Source organism: Euprymna scolopes, chromosome 19 (genome assembly GCF_053919585.1).
Source record: "Euprymna scolopes isolate OS-2025 chromosome 19, ASM5391958v1, whole genome shotgun sequence".
Lineage (NCBI taxonomy): Eukaryota > Metazoa > Mollusca > Cephalopoda > Sepiida > Sepiolidae > Euprymna > Euprymna scolopes.
In genome coordinates this window covers 125,706,241-125,729,083 of record NC_136500.1, presented here as the reverse complement: position 1 = coordinate 125,729,083, position 22,843 = coordinate 125,706,241, and the positions used below count along the sequence as shown (strand labels likewise).

Below are 22,843 nucleotides of genomic sequence, written 5' to 3'. Positions count from 1 at the left end.
CACGCAGAGGAGAAAATTTTTACTTATATTGTTTCAAAGTTTTGCATAAACACAATTTTTTATTTTTAGCACCATAATTTTTGAACATTTTCTGGAAAGAAGACTTAGTAGAATCGTTCAGAGAAAAAAAAAATGGAATCCAAGTCAAAGATTTATTAGCAACAAAGGGTGCCTCCATCAACAGGATGAACAGAACCGGTGGTTGACATGGATTTATTGCTCAGCAGAAACAAAATGGTGTAGACAACATCTTCAACCTCTGGAAAAAAAGGCACAATTAATAACTCTCCATAATAAAGACCAATGTGTGTGTATGTATATATATTATATATATAATAATACATATATAATAATAATGATGATGTATGTATGTGCAAAAGATTTAGCATTTTTGTAATGAGAATAACAAATTTTAATTTCCTTAATATTATTTTTTATAGTTGTTTTCAAGTGTCAATAATACCAATAATAAAAACCATTATTACCTTATAAATTTATTAATCTATCAGCGATGACCAAGTAGAAGTCTTGCGTAATTTTCAATTGTATTCATTGTACTTCCCACACCGCACTAAAGATTGAACCTTGGACCTCCAGAAAAGCTTCACTTAGAAGTGAATTGTACTTAGATACTTTATTCATTATGTCACTACTAAAAACAAAGAAAGATTTGAGTTTGGTAAAAAGATTCCCGAGTTTGACAAGATACACAGGAAGACAGTTTAAAGTTACAGCAACCGAAACGTTTACAAGTTTTGACATAAATTTTCTTGAATTAAATATTCATATAAATATTGTTGGCGCAGCTGAGATAAGTAGGTCCAGCAGACGAGCCTCGTTCTGAAAAATCTTGACAGTTAGGTTGTATGAAATGTGACACCGGTGCTTCGTTATATTTATAGCAATAAACGTTCAACATTTCTTTGACTTTTTTTCTTTCTTTAATTCTTGGAATTAAAAAAATAAAACATGTTTTTTTTTTTAACTTTTAGCTTAACTTGCTTTTATATTTCACCATTTCGTTTTTTTAGTAATAAATGCTTCTCTACATTAAAAACCGACCTTGTGTCTAACTCTGCCCACGTGGGGAGGCAAGTAAATGGGAAGTAATATGGCAGCTGAAAAACTTTTTTTGACCACCATAAAAGCATTATAATACATTTAAACCCTGAAGAATTTCCTCCATGCGCACTTGTTGTTCTAAGTTAACTAGCCACTACTTGTGTTTCAAACTTTAAAAAAAAAGCGCTTTAAAATAGTAAAAACACTAAAGCAGTTTTCGTTTTGGAAGGGAGGTTTCAGGCGCCCCTATTATCCCAAAGAACCAGCTATGTAAACACTTTGCAATATTTTTCAATAATTATTTAAAACAAAAAAAAAGATTTCTTTACAATCAATTTTTATTTAAAATTAAGAAATTATTTTCTAAAATATTTTCTTTATATGTGTTGACATTTTGTTTTTAAGCAAAATTAAGAAATTAATTTTAAAAATATTGTTTATATCCTTCTTTATTCAAAAGGGTGACTTTTCGGTAGCTTCACCAGTTGTTAACCTAAATTTTCTGAATATCAGAACGAGGCTCGTCTGCGGGACCTACTTATCTCAGCTTGACCATATTGTTAAACTATTTTCATGTCAAATAACAGGGGGATGGAGGAGGATATTATGAAAACATAATTTTTAATCAACATTTCTCATTCTTTTTACATCAGAATTGGAAATTTTGAGAAAATTCAATGTTTTTTTTACATGGTAGTCACCACTTATCAAGGCCCGGAAGCCACTCGGGGGATAAGGGTTATTGCATGTATCAATGGGACAATATCGCGGTAATCATTAGTAATGGAGAGCTGATAAAATGTCTTACTTAAGGGGGCGGTTTATCAGGAATTTATTGATGTTGGACTTGAAAACATCCAAGTTGTAGTCAGGTGGGAAACAGGCAAACGGAAAAGAGTTTCACAGGCGTGCACTTCTAAGAAAGAAGCTTTGCTCATGGAATCTACGTTTTGATTTAGGCATAGATAAAGAGTGGGGAAAATTATTGACAGTAGTTTCAGCTAGACGGGTGTTTTTTGTGAAAGATTGGCGAGGGGGGACCAGAGATTGGAGCTCAGACGAGCACTTTCCATGGAAATAATGATAAAACAATGACAGGCTCACAACGTCTCTTCTGTGAGAGAGAGGTTGCAGAGAAGAGAAAAAGGCATCCCCCCACTAAGACACAAAGACTATTTTGTACTCTGTCAAGGCAGGATAGGCTGTTTTTAGCAGCTACTGCCCGGATATGGCAGCAGTACTCCATCCTTGGATGTACTTGGCTTTTATATAGATAGAGAATTGCACCAGCAGTGAGATATCTTCTGGAATGGTAGAAGGATCCTACCATTTTTCCAGCGACCTTGGCAACAGACTTGATGCACGTGTTCCATTTCAGAGTAAAGGTCAATCCCAGATGCTTGTCAAAACATGGAGCCTCCCTAAGACGAGAGCCATCCATTTCAATTGATGCCAGATGGGGTTCAGAGCGTTGATTATGTAAAGATAGAAGCTTGGTTTTGGATGCTTTAAAAGTAACCAGCCACCTCTTCCCCCACTGTACCATGCGCTCAAGATCAGAGGAGAGAGAATCAGAGAGAACTTTGTCATTTACGGCCTTTGATGTGTTGCCATAGATGGTCGTGTCATCAGCATAAATGTCACAAATGATTTAAGTATGTGTTTTGGGAGATCATTGATGTAGATCAGGAAAAGAGTTCGGCCCAGGATGGACCCCTGAGGGACTCCAGCATTAATACTGTGGGCCTCTGATTTCTGCCCATCAACCACTACTCTCATGAGCCTATCAGAGAGAAATGATTTAATAATTGAGAAAACGTTTCCAGTTATACCGTAGCTGGAAATCTCGTGAAGTAGACCTTGTGCCATACCTTATCGAAGGCCTTTGATATGTCAAGAGCAATTGCCCTAGAAAGGAAGCCTTTGTCGAGAGATTCACTAATCTTATGAGATATAACCGTTAGCACATCTGCTGTAGATCTAGCAGAACGGAAACCATATTGCATGTCACTAAGAAGGTTATTTCTGCTGAGGTGCTTGACTATTATGCACTGTTAGCTAGTTAAGCATAACAGATCAACAAAAATATTTTAAGTGTGACAGCCGATAATCAAAGTTCTGTTGGAGGTGCCTGGATGCATATAAAAGTATCTGCCCATTCAGCAATGAAAATGCAATTTCAAACAAAAAAATAGAAAAATCCTTGGGGGTGGGGGACAATGAAAAAAGCTAAAATCTTTTAACTTACCAGCGAATTTTTTCAATGGAATTCGATTGAGCATGGCTTCAGATTTGGCTGGATCACTCCAGTAGGTCAAGCCCATCTCTGTCAATACCACAGTTGGGTTGACACAATTCACACGAATCTAAACCAAAAAATTCAAAATATAAGTGAAGTCTTATTGGGGCATAAAAAAAAAAGATCATGATTCACGACTGTTACTTTGAAACATTTTGTAAATAAAGTTATAACGTTGAAATATAAATTAAATAATTCAAAACATGAAGAACTTTCTGCTGCTTTATTCTTTTCATATTGCACTAATTGGGTTTACTTTACATTAGCATTATAAGCACACATCTATTATAAACACATACACATTATATATATATACAGGGTGACCCCTCCCCCACCAAAAAAAACGGGCCTCAACTCTAATTAGGTTGAGACATTTTCTAGAATCAAAATCATCTAAAAAAAAAACAGTGGACATTCAATTGTTTTTCTGAGCATTTTACAGTCAATGGAGAAAACAAAGGCCAAAGACCCTAGTGTTTTGATGTGATGTTTTGAATATAATAAACTAGTTATGACCAAAGTTTCATTTCATTCGGACAAAACACTAAGAAACGAGGCCTAATTAGAGTTGGGGCCCGTTTTTTTTGGTCACCCTGTATTCTTTTTTTTTTTTTTTCCTACAAGACTTGATTGTCATAATCTTCAAATAATTCCAAGCAAACTACAACATCCCCCTTAAAATTTTACACGCTTTAAAGTTCAAAGTTGACAACTGAAATGCTTTCCTTTGAAAAGAGATTATTTCAAAATTTGAAAAGTTTTAATGAAATATATGCTGGTCACACGCACCCCAAAAGGTCCTAGTTCCAAGGCCATAACTCTGGTGAGTGCATCAAGGGCGCCTTTGCTGCTACAATAAGCAGCATGATTTTTCAGTCCAATAATAGACGCTTGGCTGGAGACATTCACGATAGACCCTTTGCGTGAATCTGCAATCATTCTTTTCACAACCACCTGAAGTGCACAAATTTTGAAACAATTTTCAGTGAATAGAATTATTTCATCAAGAAAAAATATCCAAAATGAAAAAAAAATGTGTGATAAATTTTTAAAAACTAAGAGAAACTGCTAAAGAGAACATTTTCTTTTTAAATTGGTCATGTTTATTGATGCCAATCATCTAAGTATATATTATGCACATGAAAATTATTTAGGTTGACAAGAAAGTTCTTGCGGTTTAGATGAACATATCTTGGCTTAAACAAAAGATTTATTGATCGCAATAAGCACCATAAAAATGAACACACTTTTGCCAACACAAACAGGTGTATTTATGTCAATAACATAAAATCTTGTGTTCTGGTGGTGATGAAGTCACAAAATATTTTAGGTTTACATTTATTTTCTAGTAGTATATAAGTGGCAATTATCTAAGTATGTATTATAATACATATAAGATTAGATGAAATATTCATAATAAGAATTAATATATATATATATATATATATATATATATATATATATATATATATGGCTGAAGTTTCTTTAGGCATGGAGTCAAAAAAAAAAAAGTAAATGGCCGCCAACAGCAGGGAGACCCAGCAGAATTTCGACTATGATATTTGCAAGTTATTACAACTAGCCGAGCAAGGAAGCGTTTAAAATCAGTTGAAATATATGACCACAATTATAACCAGCATGGCATCTGAAAGTTTTGGTTATGTATTTTAACTTCAGTAATTTAAAACTCCATCTGTTATTTATGATTGCGTTGTTATAGTTTTACTTTAAGTTTAAATCTATGAGTCCCATATGATTTTTAAAAAATAATTTGATTAGATTAAATGATCCAATAAATGAATCGACTCGATAAGAACATAGCAATTTTATTATTAATTTTTGAATACACGCTTCCTTTTCATTGGCTGACTTGCAAATGGAAAAAGGGGAATGATTAATTTTGCAAAAAAAAAATAGGGGTCTGATCTGATGAGCAAGAACCCCAAAATCGACAATGAAGACAGCAATGATCATTGAGGTTCACCTAAATGCATTTGAATATATTTTTCAATGGCTTATGCCACTTAACACAGGAAAATCCACCTGACTACAACTGGGATGTCTTTAAGTCTAATATAAACAAATTCCTGATGAACCGCCCCCCCCTTAAGTAAGACACTTTATCAAATCTCCATTACTAACGATTACTATCCCATTGATTACTATACACGCATTAACCCTTATCCCAGAGTGGCTTCTGGGCCTTGATAAGTGGTGACCTCCATGTAAAAAAAAAAAAAAGTCTCCCTGACCAAAACAGAGTCCATACAAACTACTTACTTAAAGATGCAACAATTGGAATATTTTGTTTTTTTTAGTCATATAAATTACATAATCATTATATATATATATATATATATATATATATATATATATATATATATATATATATAATTATTATTATAATAATATATATATATAATTATTATTATTATGATAATATATATATATACATATTATTATTATAATATATATATATATTATTATTATAATATATATATATTATTAATATTATAATAATATATATATTATTATTATTATAATATATATATTATTAATATTATAATAATATATATATTATTATTATAATATATATATTATTAATATTATAATATATATATATATATACATATTATTATTATGATATATATATATTATTAATATTATAATATATATATATATATATTATTATTATAATATATATTATTAATATTGTAATAATATATATATATTATTATAATATATATATATTATATATTATAATAATATATATATATATTATTATAATAATAATATATATATATTATTATAATAATAATATATATATATATATATTATAATAATAATAATAATAATAATATATATATATATTATAATAATAATAATAATATGTATATTATAATAATAATAGTATATATATATTACAATAATAATAATATATATTATAATAATAATAATAATAATAATAATATACATACATACATACATAGCAATTAAACATATTAACTTGCTTTCTCAGAGTTTTACTAACAGGCTTTTATTTATGAAATGCAGACATTTTTTTTTGTTTCAGAAAGCTTTATAATTTCAGACATTTCTCCAACTCTCCTGAACAATAGCCCACTCTAATAATACAAAACTAGTGACAATGGTGAATAAATGTGTTTATTTTTCATTTTTTTCTAAAAAGAAATTGATGCAATGTGTTGTTAACCAAAAAGAAAATAAATGACTTTTTTAGTTTGCTTATAAACAAAAAGAGTTAAAATAACCTTGAGAAAATTAAGTTTTTTTCTTGAAGATTCACAGAAATATCAAAGTTGACTTGCCTGTGATACATTCACTACTGCATTCAAATTGACACTGAATGTCCTGAAAGGTTGAAAGTCAAAATTATTCAAATACACATTATGTATTAAGACGTCTTTAGTTATGAGGCAAATACAATATAATAGCAAACACACAAACTATAGTTTTAAAAGATTTTAAAAGGTGTTTTCAATAATTATTCTTTAAAAAATATAGCACAAAAAGTGTTTTCAATAATTTTTATTAAAAAAAGCCCTACTAATTTCAATAATTTTTAATTAAAACAAGACTGAAAAAACTTTGCAATGATTATCTATATATCTATAAAAGTGAAAGTGTGTATGTACATTTCCCTACACAATAACTGTCAATTTTCAGTTTACAGACTCAATATTTAATATACAGGGTATGGAGATTTGGGAAAATCTTTGTAATCCATTTTCGGCCAGAAATTTGGCTGTTAAGGGGGTCAAAGTTTAACGATTTGACCTTTGAGAACTCTACCAAACTCCTCCACCAATTTTGGGTATAAACAATTGAAATTTTAGATATAGGTTCCTTGGACATAAATCTAACTTAATAACTTGATTTGAGCCCAAACAATAAATGTGTATGCTAACTAATAATGTGGAAATCAAAAAATTTTTAAAAAAAGGAAAGCCAGAAATTATGTATATGTGGACCAGTTATGATGATGTCATCAGAAGAACTAATGAACATGATGGAAGACTGTTAAATATGGACACCTCTAACCAATGAATGAGCTTGAAAATAAGCAATTTAAGGAAAATGGGCTGTAATAATTCTCCTGTCTAAAAATAGAAGTTCTTAAAAAAAAGAAAGAAAAATAACTGTGGAAACCAAATAATTGAAAAACTAATAACTAAACTTACTGCTCAAAGTCTTCTTTCTTAGCTTCTAAAAACGAATTCAGGATACCAATGCCAGCGTTATTGACTAGAAGATCAATGGGTCCAAGGGAGGTAACTGTGGAACAAGTTTTGTCCCAATCACTCAAATCACACACAAGGGCATGAATTTCAGGGCACTGTAATAAAAGAACATGTTTCAGGACAAAAAAAAAAAAAAATACACACACAAAAGAAAGTAAATTTATTCAATGGAACAAAAATAGACTACAAGATTTTCTATGTTCTTTTCTGTGACCATGTTGGTTATTGAAGTGATACCATATTGAATACTGAAGTTGAGGCCCAGCAGAGCAGATTCTGTAGAACTTCTAAAATAATACATTTAAGTGAAAATAAAAAAAAACAAAGAAAAAACGGTTCAGCTGTTTCAGAGTCTATAGGGAACAAGTTTACACATACAAGTTGGATGTTTTTGTTTTACGGCATATCAACCCTTTTCAGGTTATTTAATGCCGAATCCATTGATTTTGAAAAAAATTTTTAATAGAATATATTTGTTTTTTTTCAAGTCAGTTTCTATTTAACCTATAGTTGGAACCCTAACAGGTACTACAACTCCGGGTCAGAGTGGACCTGGGAGCAATGGCAATTAAAGGGTGGCTCCATACTCCCCAAAGCCTGCAAGCTGGGACCTCACCATCGGATATAATTTAAGGTCATATCCAGGACCCATATATACAAAGTGCCTTTTATATATAGAGAGATATGACATTAGCAAGTATGATAAGTTTTCTCGTTGAGATTATTTAACTTTTTTTAAGCACATTTTTAACATATTATATAAATAAATAAAAATAAATAAAAGAAAAACATGCTATCAGGTCCAGAAGCCACTCGATATTAAAAGTTAATGAGATGGATGAATTGTTAGTTGAATGATGAATAATATTTTTTATTTTTTTATAACATTTTCACCCCAAACAAAGCACAGTGCCACTTTGATGGAGGGGGCTACTATCAGGGAAATAAGTTGCAGGGATACTATGTAGGGAGTTGAGCAGCAAGATGTCTGTTTACATTACACTTGAACTTCTGCATGTCAGTACAGTTGGGGAAGCAGGAACCCGGAAGGGAATTCCAAAGTCTAGCAGTTCCGGGGAAGAAACTATTAAAGTAGAAGGCTTTCTTACATCTAGGGATCTCTACTGTGTAGGGGTGGGACTTTGTTGTTTGTCAGGGGTATTTACCTCAAGGGGGTACAAGGGCTTGTAGTTCGTCAGAGCATTCACCATTAAAATACTTGTAAAACAGGCAGAGGGATGTAACATTTCATCGATGAGACAGAGGTTTAAGATTAGATAACAGTTCAGGACATGCCAGGTTGGCGACTTTCTTTTGAACTTTGTCCAGAAGTGAGAGACTAGTAGCAGATGCAACAGCTCAAATGCGACAACAATACTCCATACATGGGCGAATGGTCGCCTTGTAGAGGTATAGGATACTTTCTGGCGTAAGCAACTTTCTAGCATGGTAGAGAGAGCCCACCTTCTTCACAGCGGCCTTGGCAATGCTCTCAATGTATCTGTTTCAACTTATGTTCCTCGTGAACATTAAGCTGAGGAGTTTGAATGAAATACTTTCAGTTAATTTATCTTTAGCCATAGCTATTGGTGGTTGGTAAGGTTTCATGTAATTATTAAAGGAAACGAGCTTAGTCTTGGCAGCGTTGAATGTTACCATCCATTTCTGACCCCATTCCATTACAGACTAGGGTTGCCGCCATTGCCTTAGATATGTCTTCATTTGTTTTCTCCTCGTGCTGTTATACAGTGTGGTGTCGTCAGTAAATACACCTATCTCAGAGACTATTTTATCAGGGAGATCATTTATGAATATCAGGAATAATAAAGGTTCATGACCGACCCCTGAATTACACCTGCATTTATATCGAGCGCACCTTTTGTATATATTAAACAGATAGGAATACGACTTCACTTTATAATAGATAACTGGGTTTGTTGGCTGACTCTCATTTTGAACTACTTTTGCTGGCAAGAAGTTTTGATTCAATATTGGAACCCTAAACCTAGGTAAATAATATCAATTTCCAATAAACTATTAATGTCCCTTTTTAGTGTATTATAATCTGTGAGATTTTAAGATAAATACTTCATAATATTAGTTGAATATCTGAACAAAAAAATGTCTTTGAATTCATATGGCACCACTAATAAAGATTGAAAATTAGAAGTTTGTCAAATTAAATGGTCTAATGCTTTTAAGTGTTTACGACCATAAAATCATTTATGTAAAAAAAAGGCATAATTTAATTTAAAGTTAATTATTTTTTAATGTTACTGATAATTTAATATATTTTAATTTAAAAAAAAATCATAAGTAAAAACAAACCATAAAAAATTAAACAAGAGAAACAAAAATGTAAATTAAGACATAATTTAAGGTAAAACTATTTTTAAAATAGAATTTTGCATTAAAATTTTAAGAGATTTAAAAGATGTCAATGCATATATCTGATAATAAAATAAAAATAATTCCAATTATGATAGGAATGTTCATAAAGATAAAAATGTGAAGCGAAATAATAAAAAACAGTTAAAAATTAGTAATATTAACATAAAAACAGTTGAAAATTAGTAATATAAACATAAAAACAGTTGAAAATTAGTAATATTAACATAAAAACAGTTGAAAATTAGTAATATTAACATAAAAACAGTTGAAAATTAGTAATATTAACATAAAAACAGTTGAAAATTAGTAATATTAACATAAAAACAGTTGAAAATTAGTAATATTAACATAAAAAAGTATTACATTCATAAAGTTTAAATATTTAATTCTAAAAATTGACGTTGCAAGTTAGAATTTAATTACATACTTAAAGTTTATTTAATTCATATGAGAGAGAAAAAGGAAATGGAATTAGAAATATTTATTGAATAAAATCCATGCAACATCTACAACTTTAATAATGAACTGACATCTTGCTGCCCAACTCCCTACATAGTATCCCAGTAGCTGTTGCCCCTGATAGTAGCCCCCTACACCAAAGTGGCAATGCGCCTTGTTTGGGATGAAAATGTAATAAAAAAAATAAAAAATATTATTCATCATTCAACTAACAATTCATCCATCTCATTAACTTTTAACGTCGAGTGGCTTCTGGACCTGATAAGCATGTTTTTTAATTTATTTTCATTTATTTATATAATATGTAAAAAAAAAAAAATTATCTGACCTCTGCTACTAATGTTTTCAGGTGTTCTTCAGTCCTGCTGAGGGCATAGGTTTTGGCACCACATTTCGACAGCATCTTTGCCACATCTCGTCCAATTCCAGCATTTTTTAAATAAGAAAACAGAAAAACAAACAAAAAAAATTAAATTAAAATATACAACAATTATCTTTTCCTGAATTATAAACATACCATAATGTTATGTAATTCATGCACCGAGGAGAGCCTCCAGAGCCAACAGCCTTGTGTCAGCCTGATATACGTGAAAACAAAAAATAAAACAATGAGATCACTTAACTAGTAATATCAAAGCAGAGAATAAAAATTGAATCAGCCTATAAATAGTATGACAATTTTATGACAAACCTTATTTGTACATATGAGGAAAGTTCTGTTTGTTCTATTTGCCCATAATGACTACAGATAGAACAGCTACTACACTTTGAAATATTTGCACAAGACATAAAAATTATATTTTAACAAAGTACGAGACATTTTCTAGTCATGCTGATAAAGGATGACCAACAACACCCATTTTCTCACACTTTAGAAAATGTCTATCGTACTCTTAATTAGAATCATCTATGACCATAATACCACATTTACTCCAAGTGCCGTCCTACTAAGAAATTTCTCAAATCATCCAAAAATTTTATTGAAGATAAACATAACGTTTTCATATCAGTATATACGAGCAATGCATGAACCTTGCGTCAATATCAAGGTCAAATTAAATTATTATCTAACTTTACTTTAAATGTAAGAAGAAATTCAACTTTCTTTACTTATTTATTTTTTTTTAGGAGTGCAACATATCGCCAAACGAAACTCATTACTGTCTGATAGGTTTTGAGACATAAGTTACTTTAACGAAACAATTACATTTCAGATTCAACGAAACAGAAAAAATATTTATCATTAATCTGTTCAAATTAAAAAAAAAGTTCCGCTCGTCTTAAATCAAGAATTTACAAATATATTTATATCTTAATACCGTTTGCATTAAATAATCATTTTAGATGTTTTGCATTAAATAATGATTCTAGATGTTTTGCATTAAATAATGATTCTAGATATTTTGCATTAAATAATGATTCTAGATGTTTTGCATTAAATAATGATTCTAGATGTTTTGCATTAAATAATGATTCTAGATGTTTTGCATTAAATAATGATTCTAGATGTTTTGCATTAAATAATGATTCTAGATGTTTTGCTTTAAATAATGATTCTAGATATTTTGCATTAAATAATGATTCAAGATGTTTTGCATTAAATAATGATTCTAGATGTTTTGCATTAAATAATGATTCTAGATGTTTTGCATTAAATAATGATTCTAGATGTTTTGCATTAAATAATGATTCTAGATGTTTTGCATTAAATAATGATTCTAGATATTTTGCATTAAATAATGATTCTAGATGTTTTGCATTAAATAATGATTCTAGATATTTTGCATTCAATAATGATTCTAGATGTTTTGCATTAAATAATGATTCTAGATGTTTTGCATTAAATAATGATTCTAGATGTTTTGCATTAAATAATGATTCTAGATGTTTTGCATTAAATAATGATTCTAGATGTTTTGCATTAAATAATGATTCTAGATGTTTTGCTTTAAATAATGATTCTAGATGTTTTGCATTAAATAATGATCCTAGATGTTTGCATTAAATAATGATTCTAGATGTTTTGCTTTAAATAATGATTCTAGATGTTTTGCATTAAATAATGATTCTAGATGTTTTGCATTAAATAATGATTCTAGATGTTTTGCATTAAATAATGATTCTAGATGTTTTGCATTAAATAATGATTCTAGATGTTTTGCATTAAATAATGATTCTAGATGTTTTGCATTAAATAATGATTCTAGATGTTTTGCATTAAATAATGATTCTAGATGTTTTGCATTAAATAATGATTCTAGATGTTTTGCATTAAATAATGATTCTAGATGTTTTGCATTAAACAATGATTCTAGATGTTTTGCATTAAATAATGATTCTAGATGTTTTGCATTAAATAATGATTCTAGATGTTTTGCATTAAATAATGATTCTAGATGTTTTGCATTAAATAATGATTCTAGATGTTTTGCATTAAATAATGATTCTAGATGTTTTGCATTAAATAATGATTCTAGATGTTTTGCATTAAATAATGATTCTAGATGTTTTGCATTAAATAATGATTCTAGATGTTTTGCATTAAATAATGATTCTAGATGTTTTGCATTAAATAATGATTCTAGATGTTTTGCATTAAATAATGATTCTAGATGTTTTGCATTAAATAATGATTCTAGATGTTTTGCATTAAATAATGATTCTAGATGTTTTGCATTAAATAATGATTCTAGATGTTTTGCATTAAATAATGATTCTAGATGTTTTGCATTAAATAATGATTCTAGATGTTTTGCATTAAATAATGATTCTAGATGTTTTGCATTAAATAATGATTCTAGATGTGTTGCATTAAATAATGATTCTAGATGTTTTGCATTAAATAATGATTCTAGATATTTTGCATTAAATAATGATTCTAGATGTTTTGCATTAAATAATGATTCTAGATGTTTTGCATTAAATAATGATTCTAGATGTTTTGCATTAAATAATGATTCTAGATGTTTTGCATTAAATAATGATTCTAGATGTTTTGCATTAAATAATGATTCTAGATGTTTTGCATTAAGAGGGGATGTAGGTATAGATAGGTGAGAATCCTATAGACCAAGCCTTCTCAGATTGTATTCAATTGAAAATTTCTAAGTCCAAACAAGAGGGGATGTAGGTATAGATAGGTGAGAATCCTATAGACCAAGCCTTCTCAACGTGTATTCAATTGAAAAAATTCTAAGTCCAAACAAGAGGGGATGTAGGTATAGATAGGTGAGAATCCTATAGACCAAGCCTTCTCAGATTGTATTGAATTGAAAATTTCTAAGTCGAAACAAGAGGGGATGTAGGTATAGATAGGTGAGAATCCTATAGACCAAGCCTTCTCAACGTGTATTCAATTGAAAAAATTCTAAGTCCAAACAAGAGGGGATGTAGGTATAGATAGGTGAGAATCCTATAGACCAAGCCTTCTCAGATTGTATTCAATTGAAAATTTCTAAGTCCAAAAAAGAGGGGATGTAGGTATAGATAGGTGAGAATCCTATAGACCAAGCCTGCTCAACGTGTATTCAATTGAAAAAATTCTAAGTCCAAACAAGAGGGGATGTAGGTATAGATAGGTGAGAATCCTATAGACCAAGCCTTCTCAGATTGTATTCAATTGAAAATTTCTAAGTCCAAACAAGAGGGGATGTAGATATAGGTTGATGAGAATCCTATAGACCAAGACAAGTCAACGTGTATTCAATTGAAAATTTCTAAGTCCAAACAAGAGGGGATGTAGATATAGGTTGATGAGAATCCTATTGACCAAGACAAGTCAACGTGTATTCAATTGAAAATTTCTAAGTCCAAACAAGAGGGGATGTATGTATTGGTAGATTACAATACTATAGACCAAGTCAAGTCAACGTGTATTCAATTGAAAATTTCTAAGTCTAAACAAGAGGGGATGTAGGTATAGGTTGACGAGAATCCTATTGACCAAGTCAAGTCAACGTGTATTCAATTGAAAATTTCTAAATCCAAACAAGAGGGGATGTAGATATAGGTTGATGAGAATCCTATTGACCAAGTCAAGTCAACGTGTATTCAATTGAAAATTTCTAAGTCCAAACAAGAGGGGATGTAGATATAGGTTGATGAGAATCCTATTGACCAAGTCAAGTCAACGTGTATTCAATTGAAAATTTCTAAGTCCAAACAAGAGGGGATGTAGATATAGGTTGATGAGAATCCTATTGACCAAGACAAGTCAACGTGTATTCAATTGAAAATTTCTAAGTCCAAACAAGAGGGGATGTAGATATAGGTTGATGAGAATCCTATTGACCAAGACAAGTCAACGTGTATTCAATTGAAAATTTCTAAGTCCAAACAAGAGGGGATGTAGATATAGGTTGATGAGAATACTATTTACCAAGACAAGTCAACGTGTATTCAAATGAAAATTCCTAAGTCCAAACAAGAGGGGATGTAGATATAGGTTGATGAGAATCCTATTGACCAAGACAAGTCAACGTGTATTCAATTGAAAATTTCTAAGTCCAAACAAGAGGGGATGTAGATATAGGTTGATGAGAATCCTATTGACCAAGTCAAGTCAACGTGTATTCAATTGAAAATTTCTAAGTCTAAACAAGAGGGGATGTAGATATAGGTTGATGAGAATCCTATAGACCAAGTCAAGTCAACGTGTATTCAATTGAAAATTTCTAAGTCTAAACAAGAGGGGATGTAGGTATAGGTTGATGAGAATCCTATTGACCAAGTCAAGTCAACGTGTATTCAATTGAAAATTTCTAAGTCCAAACAAGAGGGGATGTAGATATAGGTTGATGAGAATCCTATTGACCAAGACAAGTCAACGTGTATTCAATTGAAAATTTCTAAGTCCAAACAAGAGGGGATGTAGATATAGGTTGATGAGAATCCTATTGACCAAGACAAGTCTACGTGTATTCAATTGAAAATTTCTAAGTCCAAACAAGAGGGGATGTAGATATAGGTTGATGAGAATACTATTTACCAAGACAAGTCAACGTGTATTCAAATGAAAATTCCTAAGTCCAAACAAGAGGGGATGTAGATATAGGTTGATGAGAATCCTATTGACCAAGACAAGTCAACGTGTATTCAATTGAAAATTTCTACGTCCAAACAAGAGGGGATGTAGATATAGGTTGATGAGAATCCTATTGACCAAGTCAAGTCAACGTGTATTCAATTGAAAATTTCTAAGTCTAAACAAGAGGGGATGTAGATATAGGTTGATGAGAATATTATAGACCAAGTCAAGTCAACGTGTATTCAATTGAAAATTTCTAAGTCTAAACAAGAGGGGATGTAGATATAGGTTGATGAGAATCCTATTGACCAAGTCAAGTCAACGTGTATTCAATTGAAAATTTCTAAGTCCAAACAAGAGGGGAAGTAGATATAGGTTGATGAGAATCCTATTGACCAAGACAAGTCTACGTGTATTCAATTGAAAATTTCTAAGTCCAAACAAGAGGGGATGTAGATATAGGTTGATGAGAATCCTATTGACCAAGACAAGTCAACGTGTATTCAATTGAAAATTTCTAAGTCCAAACAAGAGGGGATGTAGATATAGTTTGATGAGAATCCTATTGACCAAGACAAGTCAACGTCTATTCAACTGAAAATTTCTAAGTCCAAACAAGAGGGGATGTAGATATAGGTTGATGAGAATCCTATTGACCAAGACAAGTCAACGTGTATTCAATTGAAAATTTCTAAGTCCAAACAAGAGGGGATGTAGATATAGGTTGATGAGAATCCTATTGACCAAGACAAGTCTACGTGTATTCAATTGAATATGTCTAAGTCCAAACAAGAGGGGATGTAGATATAGGTTGATGAGAATCCTATTGACCAAGACAAGTCAACGTGTATTCAATTGAAAATTTCTAAGTCCAAACAAGAGGGGATGTAGATATAGGTTGATGAGAATCCTATTGACCAAGACAAGTCAACGTGTATTCAATTGAAAATTTCTAAGTCCAAACAAGAGGGGATGTAGATATAGGTTGATGAGAATCCTATTGACCAAGACAAGTCAACGTGTATTCAATTGAAAATTTCTGAGTCCAAACAAGAGGGGATGTAGATATAGGTTGATGAGAATCCTATAGACAAAGACAAGTCAACGTGTATTCAATTGAAAATTTCTAAGTCCAAACAAGAGGGGATGTAGATATAGGTTGATGAGAATCCTATTGACCAAGACAAGTCAACGTGTATTCAAATGAAAATTTCTAAGTCCAAACAAGAGGGGATGTAGATATAGGTTGATGAGAATCCTATTGACCAAGACAAGTCAACGTGTATTCAATTGAAAATTTCTAAGTCCAAACAAGAGGGGATGTAGATATAGGTTGATGAGAATCCTATAGACAAAGACAAGTCAACGTGTATTCAATTGAAAATTTCTAAGTCTAAACAAGAGGGGATGTTGATATAGGTTGATGAGAATCCTATAGACCAAGTCAAGTCAACGTGTATTCAATTGAAAATTTCTAAGTCCAAACAAGAGGGGATGTAGATATAGGTTGATGAGAATCCTATTGACCAAGACAAGTCAACGTGTATTCAATTGAAAATTTCTAAGTCCAAACAAGAGGGGATGTATGTATTGGTAGATGACAATACTATAGACCAAGTCAAGTCAACGTGTATTCAATTGAAAATTTCTAAGTCCAAACAAGAGGGGATGTAGATATAGGTTGATGAGAATCCTATTGACCAAGACAAGTCAACGTGTATTCAATTGAAAATTTCTAAGTCCAAACAAGAGGGGATGTATGTATTTTATTGGTAGATGACAATACTATAGACCAAGTCAAGTCAACGTGTATTCAATTGAAAATTTCTAAGTCCAAACAAGAGGGGATGTAGATATAGGTTGATGAGAATCCTATTGACCAAGACAAGTCAACGTGTATTCAATTGAAAATTTCTAAGTCCAAACAAGAGGGGATGTATGTATTGGTAGATGACAATACTGTAGACCAAGTCAAGTCAACGTGTATTCAATTGAAAATTTCTAAGTCCAAACAAGAGGGGACGTAGATATAGGTAGATGAGAATCCTATAGACCAAGGCCTCTCAACGTGTATTCAATTGAAAATTTCTAAGTCCAAACAAGAGGGGATGTAGGTATAGGTAGGTGACAATCCTATAGACCAAATCATCTCAGATTGTATTCAAATGAAAATTTCTAAGTCCAAACAAGAGGGGATGTAGATATAGGTTGATGAGAATCCTATTGACCAAGACAAGTCAACGTGTATTCAATTGAAAATTTCTAAGTCCAAACAAGAGGGGATGTAGATATAGGTTGATGAGAATCCTATTGACCAAGACAAGTCAACGTGTATGCAATTGAAAATTTCTAAGTCCAAACAAGAGGGGATGTAGATATAGGTTGATGAGAATCCTATTGACCAAGACAAGTCAACGTGTATTCAATTGAAAATTTCTAAGTCCAAACAAGAGGGGATGTAGATATAGGTTGATGAGAATCCTATTGACCAAGACAAGTCAACGTGTATTCAATTGAAAATTTCTAAGTCCAAACAAGAGGGGACGTAGATATAGGTAGATGAGAATCCTATAGACCAAGACAAGTCAACGTGTATTCAATTGAAAATTTCTAAGTCCAAACAAGAGGGGATGTAGATATAGGTTGATGAGAATCCTATTGACCAAGACAAGTCAACGTGTATTCAATTGAAAATTTCTAAGTCCAAACAAGAGGGGATGTAGATATAGGTTGATGAGAATCCTATTGATCAAGACAAGTCAACGTGTATTCAATTGAAAATTTCTAAGTCCAAACAAGAGGGGATGTAGATATAGGTTGATGAGAATCCTATTGACCAAGACAAGTCAACGTCTATTCAATTGAAAATTTCCAAGTCCAAACAAGAGGGGATGTAGATATAGGTTGATGAGAATCCTATAGACAAAGACAAGTCAACGTGTATTCAATTGAAAATTTCTAAGTCTAAACAAGAGGGGATGTAGATATAGGTAGACGACAATCCTATAAACCAAGGCAAGTCAACGTGTATTCAATTGAAAATTTTTAAGTCCAGACAAGAGGGGACGTAGTTGTATTTAGATGACAATCCTACAGACCAAGTCAAGTCAACGTGTATTCAATTGAAAATTTCTGAGTCCAAACAACAGGGGATGTAGATATAGGTTGATGAGAATCCTATTGACCAAGACAAGTCAACGTGTATTCAATTGAAAATTTCTAAGTCCAAACAAGAGGGGATGTAGATATAGGTTGATGAGAATCCTATTGACCAAGACAAGTCTACGTGTATTCAATTGAATATGTCTAAGTCCAAACAAGAGGGGATGTAGATATAGGTTGATGAGAATCCTATTGACCAAGACAAGTCAACGTGTATTCAATTGAAAATTTCTAAGTCCAAACAAGAGGGGATGTAGATATAGGTTGATGAGAATCCTATTGACCAAGACAAGTCAACGTGTATTCAATTGAAAATTTCTAAGTCCAAACAAGAGGGGATGTAGATATAGGTTGATGAGAATCCTATTGACCAAGACAAGTCAACGTGTATTCAATTGAAAATTTCTAAGTCCAAACAAGAGGGGATGTAGATATAGGTTGATGAGAATCCTATAGACAAAGACAAGTCAACGTGTATTCAATTGAAAATTTCTAAGTCCAAACAAGAGGGGATGTAGATATAGGTTGATGAGAATCCTATTGACCAAGACAAGTCAACGTGTATTCAATTGAAAATTTCTAAGTCCAAACAAGAGGGGATGTAGATATAGGTTGATGAGAATCCTATTGACCAAGACAAGTCAACGTGTATTCAATTGAAAATTTCTAAGTCCAAACAAGAGGGGATGTAGATATAGGTTGATGAGAATCCTATAGACAAAGACAAGTCAACGTGTATTCAATTGAAAATTTCTAAGTCTAAACAAGAGGGGATGTTGATATAGGTTGATGAGAATCCTATTGACCAAGTCAAGTCAACGTGTATTCAATTGAAAATTTCTAAGTCCAAACAAGAGGGGATGTAGATATAGGTTGATGAGAATCCTATTGACCAAGACAAGTCAACGTGTATTCAATTGAAAATTTCTAAGTCCAAACAAGAGGGGATGTATGTATTGGTAGATGACAATACTATAGACCAAGTCAAGTCAACGTGTATTCAATTGAAAATTTCTAAGTCCAAACAAGAGGGGATGTAGATATAGGTTGATGAGAATCCTATTGACCAAGACAAGTCAACGTGTATTCAATTGAAAATTTCTAAGTCCAAACAAGAGGGGATGTATGTATTTTATTGGTAGATGACAATACTATAGACCAAGTCAAGTCAACGTGTATTCAATTGAAAATTTCTAAGTCCAAACAAGAGGGGATGTAGATATAGGTTGATGAGAATCCTATTGACCAAGACAAGTCTACGTGTATTCAATTGAATATGTCTAAGTCCAAACAAGAGGGGATGTAGATATAGGTTGATGAGAATCCTATTGACCAAGACAAGTCAACGTGTATTCAATTGAAAATTTCTAAGTCCAAACAAGAGGGGATGTAGATATAGGTTGATGAGAATCCTATTGACCAAGACAAGTCAACGTGTATTCAATTGAAAATTTCTAAGTCCAAACAAGAGGGGATGTAGATATAGGTTGATGAGAATCCTATTGACCAAGACAAGTCAACGTGTATTCAATTGAAAATTTCTAAGTCCAAACAAGAGGGGATGTAGATATAGGTTGATGAGAATCCTATAGACAAAGACAAGTCAACGTGTATTCAATTGAAAATTTCTAAGTCCAAACAAGAGGGGATGTAGATATAGGTTGATGAGAATCCTATTGACCAAGACAAGTCAACGTGTATTCAATTGAAAATTTCTAAGTCCAAACAAGAGGGGATGTAGATATAGGTTGATGAGAATCCTATTGACCAAGACAAGTCAACGTGTATTCAATTGAAAATTTCTAAGTCCAAACAAGAGGGGATGTAGATATAGGTTGATGAGAATCCTATAGACAAAGACAAGTCAACGTGTATTCAATTGAAAATTTCTAAGTCTAAACAAGAGGGGATGTTGATATAGGTTGATGAGAATCCTATAGACCAAGTCAAGTCAACGTGTATTCAATTGAAAATTTCTAAGTCCAAACAAGAGGGGATGTAGATATAGGTTGATGAGAATCCTATTGACCAAGACAAGTCAACGTGTATTCAATTGAAAATTTCTAAGTCCAAACAAGAGGGGATGTATGTATTGGTAGATGACAATACTATAGACCAAGTCAAGTCAACGTGTATTCAATTGAAAATTTCTAAGTCCAAACAAGAGGGGATGTAGATATAGGTTGATGAGAATCCTATTGACCAAGACAAGTCAACGTGTATTCAATTGAAAATTTCTAAGTCCAAACAAGAGGGGATGTATGTATTTTATTGGTAGATGACAATACTATAGACCAAGTCAAGTCAACGTGTATTCAATTGAAAATTTCTAAGTCCAAACAAGAGGGGATGTAGATATAGGTTTATGAGAATCCTATTGACCAAGACAAGTCAACGTGTATTCAATTGAAAATTTCTAAGTCCAAACAAGAGGGGACGTAGATATAGGTAGATGAGAATCCTATAGACCAAGGCCTCTCAACGTGTATTCAATTGAAAATTTCTAAGTCCAAACAAGAGGGGATGTAGGTATAGGTAGGTGACAATCCTATAGACCAAATCATCTCAGATTGTATTCAAATGAAAATTTCTAAGTCCAAACAAGAGGGGATGTAGATACAGGTTGATGAGAATCCTATTGACCAAGACAAGTCAACGTGTATTCAATTGAAAATTTCTAAGTCCAAACAAGAGGGGATGTAGATATAGGTTGATGAGAATCCTATTGACCAAGACAAGTCAACGTGTATGCAATTGAAAATTTCTAAGTCCAAACAAGAGGGGATGTAGATATAGGTTGATGAGAATCCTATTGACCAAGACAAGTCAACGTGTATTCAATTGAAAATTTCTAAGTCCAAACAAGAGGGGATGTAGATATAGGTTGATGAGAATCCTATTGACCAAGACAAGTCAACGTGTATTCAATTGAAAATTTCTAAGTCCAAACAAGAGGGGACGTAGATATAGGTAGATGAGAATCCTATAGACCAAGACAAGTCAACGTGTATTCAATTGAAAATTTCTAAGTCCAAACAAGAGGGGATGTAGATATAGGTTGATGAGAATCCTATTGACCAAGACAAGTCAACGTGTATTCAATTGAAAATTTCTAAGTCCAAACAAGAGGGGATGTAGATATAGGTTGATGAGAATCCTATTGATCAAGACAAGTCAACGTGTATTCAATTGAAAATTTCTAAGTCCAAACAAGAGGGGATGTAGATATAGGTTGATGAGAATCCTATTGACCAAGACAAGTCAACGTCTATTCAATTGAAAATGTTCAAGTCCAAACAAGAGGGGATGTAGATATAGGTTGATGAGAATCCTATAGACAAAGACAAGTCAACGTGTATTCAATTGAAAATTTCTAAGTCTAAACAAGAGGGGATGTAGATATAGGTAGACGACAATCCTATAAACCAAGGCAAGTCAACGTGTATTCAATTGAAAATTTTTAAGTCCAGACAAGAGGGGACGTAGTTGTATTTAGATGACAATCCTACAGACCAAGTCAAGTCAACGTGTATTCAATTGAAAATTTCTGAGTCCAAACAACAGGGGATGTAGATATAGGTTGATGAGAATCCTATTGACCAAGACAAGTCAACGTATATTCAATTGAAAATTTTTAAGTCCAAACAAGAGGGGATGTAGATTTAGGTTGATGAGAATCCTATTGACCAAGACAAGTCAACGTGTATTCAATTGAAAATTTTTAAGTCCAAACAAGAGGGGATGTAGATATAGGTTGATGAGAATCCTATTGACCAAGACAAGTCAACGTGTATTCAATTGAAAATTTCTAAGTCCAAACAAGAGGGGATGTATGTATTGTATTGGTAGATGACAATACTATAGACCAAGTCAAGTCAACGTGTATTCAATTGAAAATTTCTAAGTCCAAACAAGAGGGGATGTAGATATAGGTTGATGAGAATCCTATTGACCAAGACAAGTCAACGTGTATTCAATTGAAAATTTCCAAGTCCAAACAAGAGGGGATGTATGTATTGGTAGATGACAATACTATAGACCAAGTCAAGTCAACGTGTATTCAATTGAAAATTTCTAAGTCCAAACAAGAGGGGATGTAGATATAGGTTGATGAGAATCCTATAGACCAAGACAAGTCAACGTGTATTCAATTGAAAATTTCTAAGTCCAAACAAGAGGGGA

The 22,843-nt window shown here is 32.0% G+C and overlaps 1 protein-coding gene across 1 annotated transcript; it reads right to left on the bottom strand.

Annotated features, from left to right (window-relative positions):
- Positions 1-155: 155 nt before the first annotated feature.
- On the bottom strand, positions 156-10,876 carry LOC145240342 (L-xylulose reductase-like). The gene is made up of 6 exons (XM_080103923.1): positions 10,802-10,876; positions 7,564-7,718; positions 6,691-6,733; positions 4,151-4,315; positions 3,311-3,428; positions 156-259 (listed from the first exon to the last, which is right to left on the bottom strand). Exons 1-6 carry the CDS (start codon positions 10,874-10,876, stop codon positions 156-158), a joined length of 660 nt encoding a protein of 219 aa, XP_079960049.1.
- Between the last annotated feature and the right edge of the window lie 11,967 nt (positions 10,877-22,843).

Bases quoted from the DNA above. Each gene is read 5' to 3' on its own strand.
- LOC145240342 (XM_080103923.1), bottom strand. From the start codon at position 10,876: ATGCTGTCGAAATGTGGTGCCAAAACCTATGCCCTCAGCAGGACTGAA. The intron at 7,719-10,801 runs GTCAGATAATTT...CTTTTATTACAG, and splicing joins TGAAAACATTAGTAGCAGAG to TGCCCTGAAATTCATGCCCT. The intron at 4,316-6,690 runs GCAAGTCAACTT...TGTGCACTTCAG, and splicing joins CAGTAGTGAATGTATCACAG to GTGGTTGTGAAAAGAATGAT.